Here is a 14790-nt window from a genome sequence, read left to right as displayed (position 1 = left end):
GTTTATCTTTCATTTGCTGTACACCATGTATTTTTCATAAATGTTTTATGATGAGTATTTATGTATTTCACGTTGCTCTCTGTAATTATTCTGGCTGCTTTGGTGCTATTTTAGACGGTGGCTGCAATGTAAAACTATGATTTATACCTCAAATATGCACATTTTCGAACAAAACATAAATGTATTGTATAACATGTTATAAGACTGTCATCTGATGAAGTTGTTTCTTGGTTAGTGACTAATTTTATCTCTATTTTGTCGGTTTTGTGAAAGCTACCTATGCGGTGGAAACATGGTGAAAATATGCGGTTGTGTGTTTGGCTATTGTGGTTAGCTAATAGAAATACATATTGTGTTTTCGCTGTAAAACATTTTAAAAATCGGAAATGATGGCTGGATTCACAAGATGTTTATCTTTCATTTGCTGTATTGGACTTGTGATTTCATGAAAATTATATTATATGATATCCCTGTCCCGTTAGGCTAGGCTATGCTAGTCAGCTTTTTTGATGAGGAGGATCCCGGATCCGGGAGGGTGATCAAGTAGAGGTTAAAGTTTTTTTGGAACTAACATGCAGTCTCTAACTCCCAAAAATAAATAAATGAAATCCTCCACCCATCAAGCCACTCACCATCTCTCCATCCCTGGCCCAGGGCCTGCCATTCTGAAGGTACTTCCCCTGGTTCTGCCTCTTTTTCTGTCCCCCGTCTGCAAACTTGCACAATAATGGTTCAGGGGGCACTGTGGGGAGAGAAACAGATTAAATCAGAGGGTGAATTCAATGGGAGGCTAGGAATAACAATCCACTGGAAGACTTGATAGGTAAATCCAGGAGCCTGGGATCAGAGACCAAGGACCTGTTCAGACAAAAATCCTAGCCCCTAACCTCTTAGTCTCTCTAGACAGATGGATTGCCTCCAACAACGTAACAATGCTCCAGCTTACATGTCTTTAGAAGTTCCAGCATCAGTTGGGACAGAGGTGTTGGAAATGGGACGTGATTCACCGGTGACGTCACTGCCGTATCTGCTTTTTGCCCTAGCTAAACGGTAGATTCTAAGTGGGATCCTTGATACGTCCATACCCTAACCTTAACCCCAACCCTCACACTAACCCTAACCTTAACCACAACCCTCACACTAACCCTAACCTTAACCACAACCATAACCTAACCCTTTAACCATTTAAAATGTAAACTTCAATGGGGTGATGTCACAATCCCACTTATACTTTCCCTAGCTAAACATGAGCAAAATTCCTGCCCGCATTTTAAGCCCCACCTACGATTTGTTGGGAGAGTTGTCTGTCTGAAGAGAACGTTCACCGGAACAAATGCTTTTCCTCTTTCGAAATGTCCAAGAGATTTAGACATCCTCCCCAGGTCCGGGTTTCCAAGACTACTAACCTCTAGATACGTGTGGAGATCTGTGAGGATTTAATAGGTTTAAGCAATATCGTGTTAGCTCTACCTTTAACTCTGATACACTTTAAAATTAACACCCACAAATCTAGAAGTTTCAACTACTTATTATTAGGTAACTGGTTCCACAAACTTTTTTCCCTTTACTCAACTTTTCTGTGTTACCTGAACATTTTTAGTTGGCCCAAATATGAGAAAACGTAGGCAAAAATGATGTCAATTTAAAATTATGTGTTTGCTCAATTTGTCGTGCACTGTATGTTCATTCAATTAGGATGCTCTCATCTTATATATGAACATAGACAGGGCTCCAACTACTCTAGCTCCACAATGAGATATGGTGCAGGCCAGACCGCGTGCGGGCTGTTAGCCAGCCTGCCAGCTTAGTGGAGTCTGCCACTAGCACAGTCAGTGTAGCCAGCTCAGCTATCCCCATTGAGACCGTGTCTGTGCCTCGATCTAGGTTGGGCAAAACTAAACATGGAGGTGTTCACCTTAGCAATCTCACTGGAATAAAGACCTCCTCCATTCCTGTCATTATTGAAAGAGATTGTGATATCTCACATCTCAAAATAGGGCTACTTAATGTTAGATCCCTCACTTCCAACGCAGTTATAGTCAATGAACTAATCACTGATCATAATCTTGATGTGATTGGCCTGACTGAAACATGGCTTAAGCCTGAGGAATTTACTGTGTTAAATGAGGCCTCTCCTCCTGGTTACACTAGTGACCATATCCCCCGCGTATCCCGCAAAGGCGGAGGTGTTGCTAACATTTACGATACCAAATTTAAATGTACAAAAAAAAATGACTGCGTTTTCTTCTTTCGAGCTTCTAGTCATGAAATTTATGCAGCCTACTGTCCTGAGTCTGCACAACACTGCCAGGACCTAGGCTCAAGGTAGACACTCAAGTTGTTTAATAGTTTATCTCTTGACACATTGATGAAAATAGTCATGGTCTCTAAACCTTCGAGCTGCATACTGAACCCTATTCCAACTAAACTACTGAAAGAGCTGTGCTTGGCCCTCCTATGTTGAACATAATAAACAGCTCCCTATCCACCGGATGTGTACCAAACTCAATAAAAGTGGCAGGAATAAAGCCTCTCTTGAAAAAGCCAAACCTTGACCCAGAAAATATAAAAAACTATCGGCCTATATCAAATCTCCCATTCCTCTCAAAAATTTGATACAAATCTGTTGCGCAGCAACTCACTGCCTTCCTGAAGACTAACAATGTATACGAAACGCATCAGTCTGGTTTTAGACCCCATTATAGCACTGAGACTGCACTCGTGAAGGTGGTAAATGACCTTTATTGGCGTCAGACCAAGGCTCTGCATCTGTCCTCGTGCTCCTAGACCTTAGTGCTGCTTTTGATACCATCGATCACCACATTCATTTGGAGAGATTAGAAACCGAAATTAGTCTACACGGACAAGTTCTGGCCTGGTTTAGATCTTATCTGTCAGAAAGATATCAGAAAGATATCAGTTTGTCTCTGTCCTCTGACAAATCAACTGTAAATTTCAATGTTCCTCAAGGTTTTAGGAGGTCTATTGTTTTCACTATATATTTTACCTCTTGGCAGAGGTGTGGACTCGAGTCATATGACTTGGACTCGAGTCAGACTCCAGTCCCAAATATGATGACTTGCAACTCGACTTTGACTTAAACACCAATGACTCGTGACTTGACTTGGACTTGAGCCTTTTGACTTGAACTGACTTGATACCCTCCCCAAGCCCAAATATTAAAAATGATGCTATTAAAAAAGGTGTGCAGCGCATCAACTCTTCATTTAACAGATTACAGTTTGAATCGGACAGCAGCATATAATCGCATATAATCGATGCGGTGCCTGTTAATTTATCATTGAATCATAGCCTACTTCGCCAAACGGGTGATTTAACAAGCGCATTCGCGAAAAAAGCACTGTCGTTGCACCAATGTGTACCTAACCATAAACATCAACGCCTTTCTTAAAATCAATACCCAAGTATATATTTTTAAACCTGCATATTTACTTAATATTGCCTGCTAACATGAATTTCTTTTAACTAGGGAAATTTTGTCACTTCTCTTGCGTTCTGTGCAACAGAGTCAGGGTATATGCAGCAGTTTGGGCCGCCTGGCTCATTGCGAACTGTGAAGACTATTTCTTCCTAACAAAGACAGCCAACTTCGCCAAATGGGGGATGATTTAACAAAAGCGCATTTGCGAAAAAAGCATAATCGTTGCACGAATGTACCTAACCATAAACATCAATGCCTTTCTTAAAATCAATACACAGAAGTATATATTTATAAACCTGCATATTTAGTTAAAAGAAATTCATGTTAGCAGGCAATATTAAACTAGGGAAATTGTGTCACTTCACTTGCGTTCATTGCATGCAGAGTCAGGGTATATGCAACAGTTTGGGCCGCCTGGCTCGTTGCAAACTAATTTGCCAGAATTTTACGTAATTATGACATAACATTGAAGGTTGTGCAATGTAACAGGAATATTTAGACTTATGGATGCCACCCGTTAGATAAAATACGGAACAGTTCCGTATTTCACTGAAAGAATAAACGTTTTATTTTTGAAATTATAGTTTCCGGATTTGACCATATTAATGACCTAAGGCTCGTATTTCTGTGTGTTATTATGTTATAATTAAGTCTATGATTTGATATTTGATAGAGCAGTCTGACTGAGCGGTGGTAGGCGGCAGCAGGCTTGTAAGCATTCATTCAAACAGCACTTTCGTGCGTTTACCAGCAGCTCTTCGCAATGCTTCAAGCATTGCGCTGTTTATGACTTCAAGCCTATCAACTCCCGAGATTAGGCTGGTGTAACCGATGTGAAATGGCTAGCTAGTCAGCGGGGTGCGCGCTAATAGCGTTTCAAACGTCACTCGCTCTGAGACTTGGAGTAGTTGTTCCCCTTGGGTAACGATGCTTCGAGAGCGGCTGTTGTCGATGTGTTACTGGTTCGAGCACAGGTAGGGGCGAGGAGAGGCACGGAAGGCTATACTGTTACACTGGCAAAACTAAAGTGCCTATAAGAACATCCAATAGTCAAAGGTATATGAAATACAAATGGTATAGAGAGAAATAGTCCTATAATTCCTATAATAACCTCAACATAAAACTTCTTACCTGGGAATATTGAAGACTCATGTTAAAAGGAACCACCAGCTTTCATATGTTCTCATGTTCTGAGCAAGGAACTTAAACGTTAGCTTTTTTACATGGCACGTATTGCACTTTTACTTTCTTCTCCAACACTTTGTTTTTGCATTATTTTAACCAAATTGAACATGTTTCATTATTTATTTGAGGCTAAATTGATTTCATTGATGTATTATATTAAGTTAAACTAAAAGTGTTCATTCAGTATTGTTGTAATTGTCATTATTACAAATTAATTAATTTTAAAAAATCGGCCGATCAATTGGTATCGGATTTTTTTGGTCCTCCAATAATCGGTATCGGTATCGGCGTTGACAAATCATAATCGGTCGACCTCTAGATTAGACTACTGCAATGCTATACTTTCCGGCAAACCGGAAAAGCACTAAATAAACTTCAGAAGGTGCTAAACACGGCTGCTAGAATCTTGACTAGAACCAAAAAAATGTATCATATTACTCCAGTGCTAGCCTCTCTACACTGGCTTCCTGTTAAGACAAGGGCTGATTTCAAGGTTTTACTGTTAACCTTTGAAGTATTACATGGGCTTGCTCCTACCTATCCTTCTGATTTGGTCCTGCTGTACATACCTACATGTACGCTACGGTCACAAGATGCAGGCTTCCTTATTGTCCCTAGAATTTCTAAGCAAACAGCTGGAGGCAGGGCTTTCTCCTATAGAGCTACATTTTTATGGAATGGTCTGCCCATTCATGTGAGAGACGCAGACTCTGTCTCGATCTTTAAGTCTTTATTGAAGACTCATCTCTTCAGTAGGTCCTATGATTGAGTGTATTCTGGCCCAGGGGTGTGAAGGTGAACAGAAAGGCACTGGAGCGACGAACCACCCTTGCTGTCTCTGCCTGGCCGGTTCCCCTCTCTCCACTGGGATTCTCTGCCTCTAACCCTATTACGGGGGCTGAGTCACTGGCTTACTGGTGCTCTTCCATGCCGTCCCTAGGAAGGGTGCGTCACTTGAGTGGGTTGAGTCTCTGGCGTGATCTTCCTGTCCGGGTTGGCGCCCCCCTCGGGTTCGTGCCGTGGGGAGATCTTTGTGGGCTATACTTGGCCTTGTCTCAGGGTAGTAAGTTGGTGGTTGAAGATATCCTTCTAGTGGTGTGGGGGATGTGCTTTGGAAAGGTGGGTGCGGTTATATCCTGCCTGGTTGGCCCTGTAGTCGCACGGGGCAACCGTGCCTCCCGACCCCTCCTGTCTCAGCCTCCAGTAATTATGCTGCAGTAGTTTATGTGTCAGGGGCTAGGGTCAGTCTGTTATATCTGGAGTATTTATCCTGTCTTATCCAGTGTCCTGTGTGAATGTAAGTATGCTCCCTCTAATTCTAATTCTCTCTCTCTCTCTCTCTCTCTCTCTCTCTCTCTCTCTCTCTCTCTCTCTCTCTCTCTCTCTCTCTCTCTCTCTCTCTCTCTCTCTCTCTCTCTCTCTCTCTCTCTCTCTCTCTCTCTCTCTCTCTCTCTCTCTCTCTCTCTCTCTCTTCTCTCGGAGGACCTGAGCCCTAGGACCATGCCTCAGACTACCTGGCCTGATCACTCCTTGCTGTCCCCAGTCCACCTGGTCGTGCTGCTGCTCCAGTTTCAACTGTTCTGCCTGAGGCTATGGAACCCTGACCTGTTCACCGGACGTGCTACCTTGTCCCGGACCTGCTGTTTTCGACTCTCTCTCTCTACCCCACCTGCTGTCTCTAACTCTGAACGATTGGCTATGAAAAGCCAACTGACATGTAGTCCTGAGGTGCTGACCTGTTGCACCCTCTACAACCACTGTGATTATTATTATTTTACCCTGCTGATCATCTATGAATGTTTGAACATCTTGGCCATGTACTGTTATAATCTCCACCCGGCACAGCCAGAAGAGGACTGGCCACCCCTCAGAGCATGGTTCCTCTCTAGGTTTCTTCCTAGGTTCCTGCCTTTCTAGGGAGTTTTTCCTAGCCACCGTGCTTCTACATCTGCATTGCTTGCTGTTTGGAGTTTTAGGCCGGGTTTCTATACAGCACTTTGTGATCTCAGCTGATGTAAAAAAGGCTTTATAAATACATTTGATTGATTGATTGAGGAGGGGGGAATGATTTTCAATTGAGAAAGGAGTGAACTAGAAATGATAATTTTTGACATCTTACCTAAAGAAAAGACAGCGTGTCAACGTGTATAAAAAATGTACGTTGAAAACATTGTATGTTATAAGCACTGTCTGTGTGTAACTAGGTCCACGGTCATTTTTGGGGGTTCCAAAATAATAATTTCTAGACAATTTGAATAAACACATTTTAAGTTGACAGAATCTTTGCCTATGTTTTCACATGTTGAAGCTAAGTTTGGGCCAACTAAAAACATTAAATTCAGGTAACAATTTGACCGAAAAGTTTAGTAAACAAAAGAAATACAGTGGAACTAGTTACCTAATAATATTTAGTTGAAACAACTAGATTTTTTTTATAGTGTAGGCTAGATTGAAGTTTTGCCATATTGCTTATATCTGTCCAAACCTCTCAGATCTCCACACATTTGTAGGGGATAGGGGATAGCGATTGTTTCTGGACACAGCTCTTGTTTTGCCATCTGAAGTGAATGACTGAGGTGGTATCATAACATCTGGGCTTTGTGGGGAATACATAGATGAGACAGGTAGAAAGATCTGCTCACCTGGAACTCCTGGTGGAGTCTTAATGAATTTGCCATTAAAATGTTGAATAATGGCTTCACACTTCTCTGTGGACTCCATCCTGAAACAAAGTCAAACATTCAATTCCATTACTCTGAGAGACCCCAGTGTGACCCTTGTTGTTGCTGATATAGCATGTAGGGAAGAGATGGGTAAATTGAACGCATTTTTACATTCAGCATCACTCAGCCAGGGGAATTATAGTATTCTTTCTAACAAATACACTGAGTGTACAAAACATTAGGAGCATTAGGACCCATGTCATCCAAAAAGTTTGCCAAAAAGCACCTGGAAGATCATCAAGACTCTTGGAAGAATGTTCTATGGACAGATGGGTCAAAAGTATAACTTTTTGGACGACATGGGTCCCATTATGCCTGGCGAAAACCAAACACTGCATTCCACGGTAAGAACCTCATACCAACGGTCAAGCATGGCGATGGTAGTGTGATGGTTAGCTTCTTCAGGAGATCAATAATGATAGCAATGAATGAATGAAAGCATGGCGATGGTAGTGTGATGGTTAGCTTCTTCAGGAGATCAATAATGATAGCAATGAATGAATGAAAGCATGGCGATGGTAGTGTGATGGTTAGCTTCTTCAGGAGATCAATAATGATAGCAATGAATGAATGAAAGCATGGCGATGGTAGTGTGATGGTTAGCTTCTTCAGGAAATCAATAATGATAGCAATGAATGAATGAAAGCATGGCGATGGTAGTGTGATGGTTAGCTTCTTCAGGAAATCAATAATGATAGCAATGAATGAATGAAAGCATGGCGATGGTAGTGTGATGGTTAGCTTCTTCAGGAGATCAATAATGATAGCAATGAATGAATGAGAGATCTCTTGCATGTCATAATCATAAGCCTGACATTTTTAAAGACACAGTGTACAATTGTCAATGTAATGCATCTCCTTCGGAAAATTGTGCTTTTACACAATGTAGAAACCTAATATTCCACAAATGACTTTAGCTTTTATAATAAATGAATGTCTTTCCAGTGTCATATATTAGTTTCTAGTGCACACCATGTGCTTCAAAAGTAGCTAGAATTCATATAGGACCTATATAGGTTGTATCTCAATGTCATGTGGTGCTCCTAACTTTTTAACGTTGGGAGGAACAGTGTTACCAATGAAAAATGCTCATTTATAGCCTTGGCTACAAGGATGCACTTTCATTCTGTTTAGGACCTCATATTGAAGCTTATAGAGACCCCAAATGATTTATAGAACAATCTTAAAATTATTTACTTTGGTTTAGATAAAAGCATCATGAAACCTCTAACACTATACATTAACTTGACTAGGTGAAAATCTGTTTTTTGGACCTAACCATTTTCCCATGTAGTTTCTTCCTTCACTGACTCCATGAAATAATGACCTCTTCCAAAATATTTGGTCAAATGATTAATTTTGGTTATGGTTTCCTAGATACAAGGGTGGCTAAACTTACCCCTTAGGTTCAATTTACCCCTCTCTGCTAATCAGTGGTGTAGGGGTGCCTGGAGAAGTGGGTATACTCTTATTTGGCAAAAAACGTGTACTGTGCAAGTAGGTAATATTAGGCCTACTATTGAAATAGATGAATGAGCTTGTCAACTGAACCAGAAGTTCACAGGTTTCTGATTTGTCCATACATTTCTTTTTCGCTCTCTATAACCAGGTTACCATCCAACCTTTTTATTCCACTAAATAACATGTTGGATAAAAAAAATTGCACAACAGGCCTGACTGAAACCGCAAATTCGTCTGTAAACTCACCAAATGATGACAAAAACAAAATACGCTAGACAATGTGTGTCGTTTTGTGTCTGTAAAATTAATTATGCGAGAAATGGTGGTGGACACGCTTTTAGGAGCAAATATTGATATAGCAACTATCATATTGAAGTAAACTTGGAGTCACGCGATGACATGTTGTGTGGTACTCCCATTTAAACTCGGGAAAGTATGCAGTTTATTAGGCTACAGATGAAGTAAGTTACGATTCATTATTTGGTACATGATCGGAATTGAACCGCAAAATAAATGTTCATGTGTACTACGTCATCACACATATCCTTTTACCCACAAGTCAGTTTGATGGAAGCACATCTCTGGTGGGAAAATGCACATTTTATGCTGATTTTAGAATATTCGGATTAAAATCTTTTGGCATTTGGATTGAAACCTAGATAAATTCACAGTTTGTTTTATAGAAAAACAACAACATTGCACAACAATGCTTAAACCACATCAGGACACCACTTTTGAGATCTGAGAAAAAACTAATAAATTTGGATTTTTGAGTGTAGTTACCCTTTAATTAAAGTGTGTAGGCACCTGGCACTGTTGTTTGGTGGGTGGTGTTTCTGTAGCTCATATGAGATGGAGTTTGTAGAACAAATGGCCACTGGTGTCACGCCCTGACCTTAGAGAGCTTTTTATGTCTCTATTTTGGTTTGGTCAGGGTGTGATTTGGGGTGGGCATTCTATGTTATTTTTTCTATGTTTTGTATTTCTTTGTTTTGGCCGGGTATGGTTCTCAGTCAGGGACAGATGTCTATCGTTGTCTCTGATTGGGAACCATACTTAGGTAGACTTTCCCACCTGTGTTTTGTGGGTAGTTGTTTTCTGTTTAGTGTTCTGCACCTGACAGGACTGTTTCGGTTTCGTTTATTCACTTTGTTATTTTGTTCTAGTATTCAGTTTAATAAAATCATGAACACTTACCACGCTGCGCTTTGGTCCGATTCTTCCTCATCAGACGACGACGACCGTTACAACTGGATTGATGCAAATAATCATATCATTCTGCCAGGTAGACTACTTTGTAGCTAGTTAACATTTAATAGCAAAGGTTTTTGGGAAAGCCTTTCTATCTACCAGAAGATGGTTAGGCCTATCATTAGCATCAGTATAATTTTCACTCTCCTGTTCTATTGGTTGTCAAATCGACTTTCTTTCATTGTCTAGCAGCCAAAAGCATTATCCTAGTCATATTAGCAACCCATAATAATTGTTGCATCTTTAGATCTCTCCTCTTTCAAATTTTCAAATTAATGTTTCCATCTCTGTCCATGAAACCGTTTACATGTGCATTTTAGAACGGTGTTTTCCCGCAAATTGCATTTTGGAATATTCGCGTGTTGGAACATGCATGCGTACTGTAGGCCTAACACCGTGTGCACATTGCTGTGCTTAAAATGAGAAGAAATAATGGGTTTATCAAAATGTTAAGCTAAACATTCTGAGCTGTTCCATAAGCCTTATTAATTGATACAACGTATACCTCCACTACACTACTTTGATATGCATCATGGGGATTAAGAAGTGAGTATACGCAATGCCCAAGAAAAAAAAAGTGGGTACATGCCATATTTCTGCGTATACCCTCCACTACACCACTGCTACTATTGTAACATGTAGTTTTAGCTGCTGGTGTAACACGTTGCCAAAGATGCTACTGGTGTAGCATGTAGTGTGTACCTGGCGAAGCCAACGCCACGGCTGATCCCGTTGGCATCGCGGAGGATGCGTGTGGAGATGACCTGGCCGAAGGACTTTAGCATGCTCTCCAGCTCCTGCTCGTCCATGGACACAGGCAGGTTGGAGATGTACAGGTTGGTGGGGTCCTGCTCCTGTTGCTGTATAAGGAAAACAGACAGACAGGGTAAATCAGACTCACAGTGTGTAATCACAAACAAAGAGGGTTTACATTCACTGTTTAAATTCTGTTAGATATATTTGTGACGTCATGGTCATGAAAGATATACGATATAACAAATTAGTATTGTCAGTGGTTTATGACTGAATGTGGGTTGTATGTGAGTGCTTTTGTGAGTACAAGAGCACTTTTCACCTCTTAAAAACATATTCAGCTACTAGGAAATGTAAGCATTATAATGCAGGAAAAGTATGTGGAAATGTGGAAGGACTGAAAAAGAGCCCAGACCAAAATAATTAATAAAAGAGGAATGAGAGACGATTCCGATTCCAGAGCTCAAAAGTGAAACCTTGTGAGACTATGTAGAAACATACAGGAAACCAGGCGTGAAGTTTAGAGTTCGCACAACAACAGGAGCTTGGCAACCGGGTGAGTAGGCGCTGGGCCAAATGCAGGGAGAGGAGGGGAGGAGGGATGGAAGAGGGAGCTTCAACAAACAGGGGAGAGGAGAAAGGCAAGTAATATTCAGGAGGAAGGGAGTGAAAAGGGGGAGAATTGGATGATGGGGGAGAGGAGTGTGTTTGTTCATTGGAGTTGTGCTTCTATCTGACAACCTGCTGTAACTGAAGGAGGTAAATGAGAAAACTATAGGGGGTGGGAGAGACTAGGGGGAATGAGGAGCATTGAAAAGCAAAGACAATAGAGGGGGGTACAGTGGGAGAGCGGATAGAGGGAGGAACTACAAAAGTATCTGACTGTACACAGTCTTTTCTCCCTGTCTCATGCAATAGTCTCTCTCTCTCCTGATACAGCCTTTCCCACAGTCTCTCTTTCCCTCTCACAAAGGTTTTTATGCAACATTTGAGAGAGCATGAGGAAACAACAACTTGTTATGAAATGTGATAGTGAATATCAGGTTACCAGGTTCATGCCCCAGGGAGTAATAGAGAGGATATGAGCTAAGGTTGAGATACAGTGTTTAAAGCTAGCATTTCAGTCAAGTCTAAATTACAGATCCACATACACGTCGTCACCACCAGTCAAAAACACCATCCACACAAGTGACACCACCCCATATGACTACACTACATCCTGCTGTTCCCTCCATTTCCATCTCCCTCCTTTAAGACAGAAACTGAGCCAAAATATAGGTTCATTCAACAGACCAGTAAGTCCACACTTATCTCTGTTGATTCATAAGCAAAGAGTCGGTTTGATCCTAAGTCAAATAGACAGGAGAGCCGAAGAACACAGGTAGCTGCCTACTGGAGCTTCAGTTTGAGGTCAAAAGTATTGCGCTACATAGGGAATAGGGTGCATTTGGGACGCACCCTCAGTTTGCACAGGGAGTTCAGCAGGAGTTGAGCTGGGTGTTGTACCATGCTTGTCACTTTGTTGATCGGACAATGAGGAATTCCTGGGTGGATTTATGGTACTGAAGCGTGTCAACACACAGCATCCTGAGACACTTCTCAATGTCACGCTGTGTTGGCCTGTCCTCACAATAAATATACATCTCCTTAAATTAACCACGATTCAACGTGAGGGAAAGTCTCATTTACGGGATTTTAAACCACATTGGTGGTTAAGGAGACACTTCCTTGTTACACAACTCAGTGGTACTGTGACCAGTCATATAATATAGATAAGACTGACTGATCTATCTAATCCTGTTCTGCATGCGGGGACAACATCTCTTCAACGGTTCCTCTGATGCTCATATTCAAATGATGTCTGGACCACACCCAAGCACACCACATGTGAAATGGAATCTCTTCCTTGCTCTTTCTCTCTTTTTTTCCAACTCTCCCTCTCTATTCTTTCTCTCTCCTCTGGTGACACACAACCCTGGAGTTTTGCTCAGTATGCATCTATGGCGACGAGCTGGTGGTGAGTGTGAGCTGACGTCTGTACGCAGAAAGGAAGGCTGTTGATTTATATCACTTTCCATTATTTCCCTGTCCCTCCCCACCAAGTCCAAAGACAGCCCATAAACAGTCACGTAAACTACCCCATAGACAGCCCCATAGTCAGCCTATAGACAGCCCCAGACAGCCCATAACTAGCCACATAGCCAACCCCAAAAACAGTACTATAGCCAGCCCCAAAAACAGTACTATAGCCAGCCCCAAAAACAGTACCATAACCAGCCCCATAGACAGTACCATAACCAGCCCCATAGACAGTACCATAACCAGCCCCATAGACAACCTATAGACAACTCACAAGCCAGCCACTAAACAGCCCCATAGTCAGCCCATAGGCAGCCCTATAGAAAGCCCATAGCCAGTCCAATATCCTTCCCCATAGCCACCCCATAGACAGCCCCATAGACAGCCCCAAAGCTAGCCCCATAGACACTCCTCTGTAGAGACGACTGACTGGCTGTGAGTTATGATAACGCTCAGCATGGCCCACACTGTTAAAGATCCAAAACACTGGAAACATGACAACAACATGACCCACATTCAGTGACAGTACAAGGAAATAACCTGACTAATGCAAATATATTTTATTTTAGTGTCTGATTTCAGATTTAGACAGATACTGTTTAAATCAGGGATGCACAAAACAGGGTGGTCATCACTGTCAGTATCTGTGGTTTTCTCCTTGTCTTTAATCAAAGACTGAGTTATACCTGGGTAACCTAACAACCCATAAGCCCAGTTCAGAAGGCCAGGTCATGATGCAGAGTAGCTCACTGTAGCTCACAGGCCCAAAATGACTTATAATAGGGCACTCTCCACTGTTTTGGCCACTACCAACTTCTCAGTTACAGTAGCAAGAAAAAGTATGTGAACCCTTTGGAATTATATGGATTTCTGCATAAATTGGTCATAACAATCTTCCTCTAAGTCACAACAACAGACAAACACAGTCTGCTTAAACTAATAACTCACAAATTATTGTATTTTTCTTGTCTATATTGAATAATAATTCAAACGTTCAAAGTGTAGGTTGGAAAAAGTATGTGAACCCCTAGGCTAATGACTTCTCCAAAAGCTAATTGGAGTCAGGAGTCAGCTAACCTGGAGTCCAATCAATGAGATGAGATTGGAGATGTTGATTAGAGCTGCCCTGCCCTATAAAAAACACTCACAAAATTTGAGTTTGCTATTCACAAGAAGCACTGCCTGATGTGAACTATGCCTCGAACAAAAGAGATCTCGGAAGATGCAAGATTAAGAATTGTTGACTTGCATAAAGCTGGAAAGGGTTAAAAAAGTATCTCTAAAAGCCTTGATGTTCATCAGTTCACGGTAAGACAAACTGTCTATAAATGGAGAAAGTTCAGCCCTGTTGCTACTCTCCCTAGTAGTGTCCATCCTGCAAAGATGACTGCAAGAGCACAGCGCAGAATGTTCAATGAGGTTAAGAAGAATCTTAGTGTCAGCTAAAGACTTAAAGAAATCTCTGGAACGTGCTAATATCTCTGTTGGCGAGTCTACACTACGTAAAACACTAAACAAGAATGGTTAGCCCACTAGCCCACTATTTTATTTTGTCATTCAGACTACCTCAAATGATGTACAAGTTTTAATAAAAGTTAACTATTTCAGTGGAATTCCAGACTAACTCGTCATTAGCAGCGGATAAGATCCCCAAATGTGGGAATTTCCCCAGAGCATCCATAAATTGCCCTGGCCCCGGAGCTAGCAAGTGAAGGCTCCCCTGAGCCGTCCCGACTACGGCCTGGAGGCGAGGCAGGAAAGGTAACATACGTGTGGAGAAAGAAAGGCACAGCACACCAACATCAAAACCTCATCCCAACTGTAAAGCTTGGTGAAGGGAGCATCATGGTTTGGAGCTGCTTCGCTGCCTCAAGGCCTGGACAGCTTGCTATCATC

General features: G+C 41.6%; 1 protein-coding gene across 2 annotated transcripts in view; it reads right to left on the bottom strand.

Annotated features, from left to right (window-relative positions):
- LOC139535874 (RNA-binding motif, single-stranded-interacting protein 2-like) overlaps positions 1–14790 on the bottom strand; it is a 66059-nt gene that overhangs the window by 19448 nt on the left and 31821 nt on the right. For both annotated transcript variants that reach the window (XM_071335755.1, XM_071335756.1), the window contains exons 5-7: positions 10765–10922; positions 7270–7349; positions 633–742 (exon numbers count right to left, since the gene is read on the bottom strand). In XM_071335755.1, coding sequence (XP_071191856.1) covers positions 633–742; positions 7270–7349; positions 10765–10922 — 348 coding nt within the window. The remainder of the gene's footprint in view (positions 1–632; positions 743–7269; positions 7350–10764; positions 10923–14790) is intronic.

This window comes from Salvelinus alpinus, chromosome 12, assembly GCF_045679555.1.
Source record: "Salvelinus alpinus chromosome 12, SLU_Salpinus.1, whole genome shotgun sequence".
NCBI lineage: Eukaryota > Metazoa > Chordata > Actinopteri > Salmoniformes > Salmonidae > Salvelinus > Salvelinus alpinus.
This window is presented reverse-complemented; position numbering and strand designations above follow the sequence as displayed.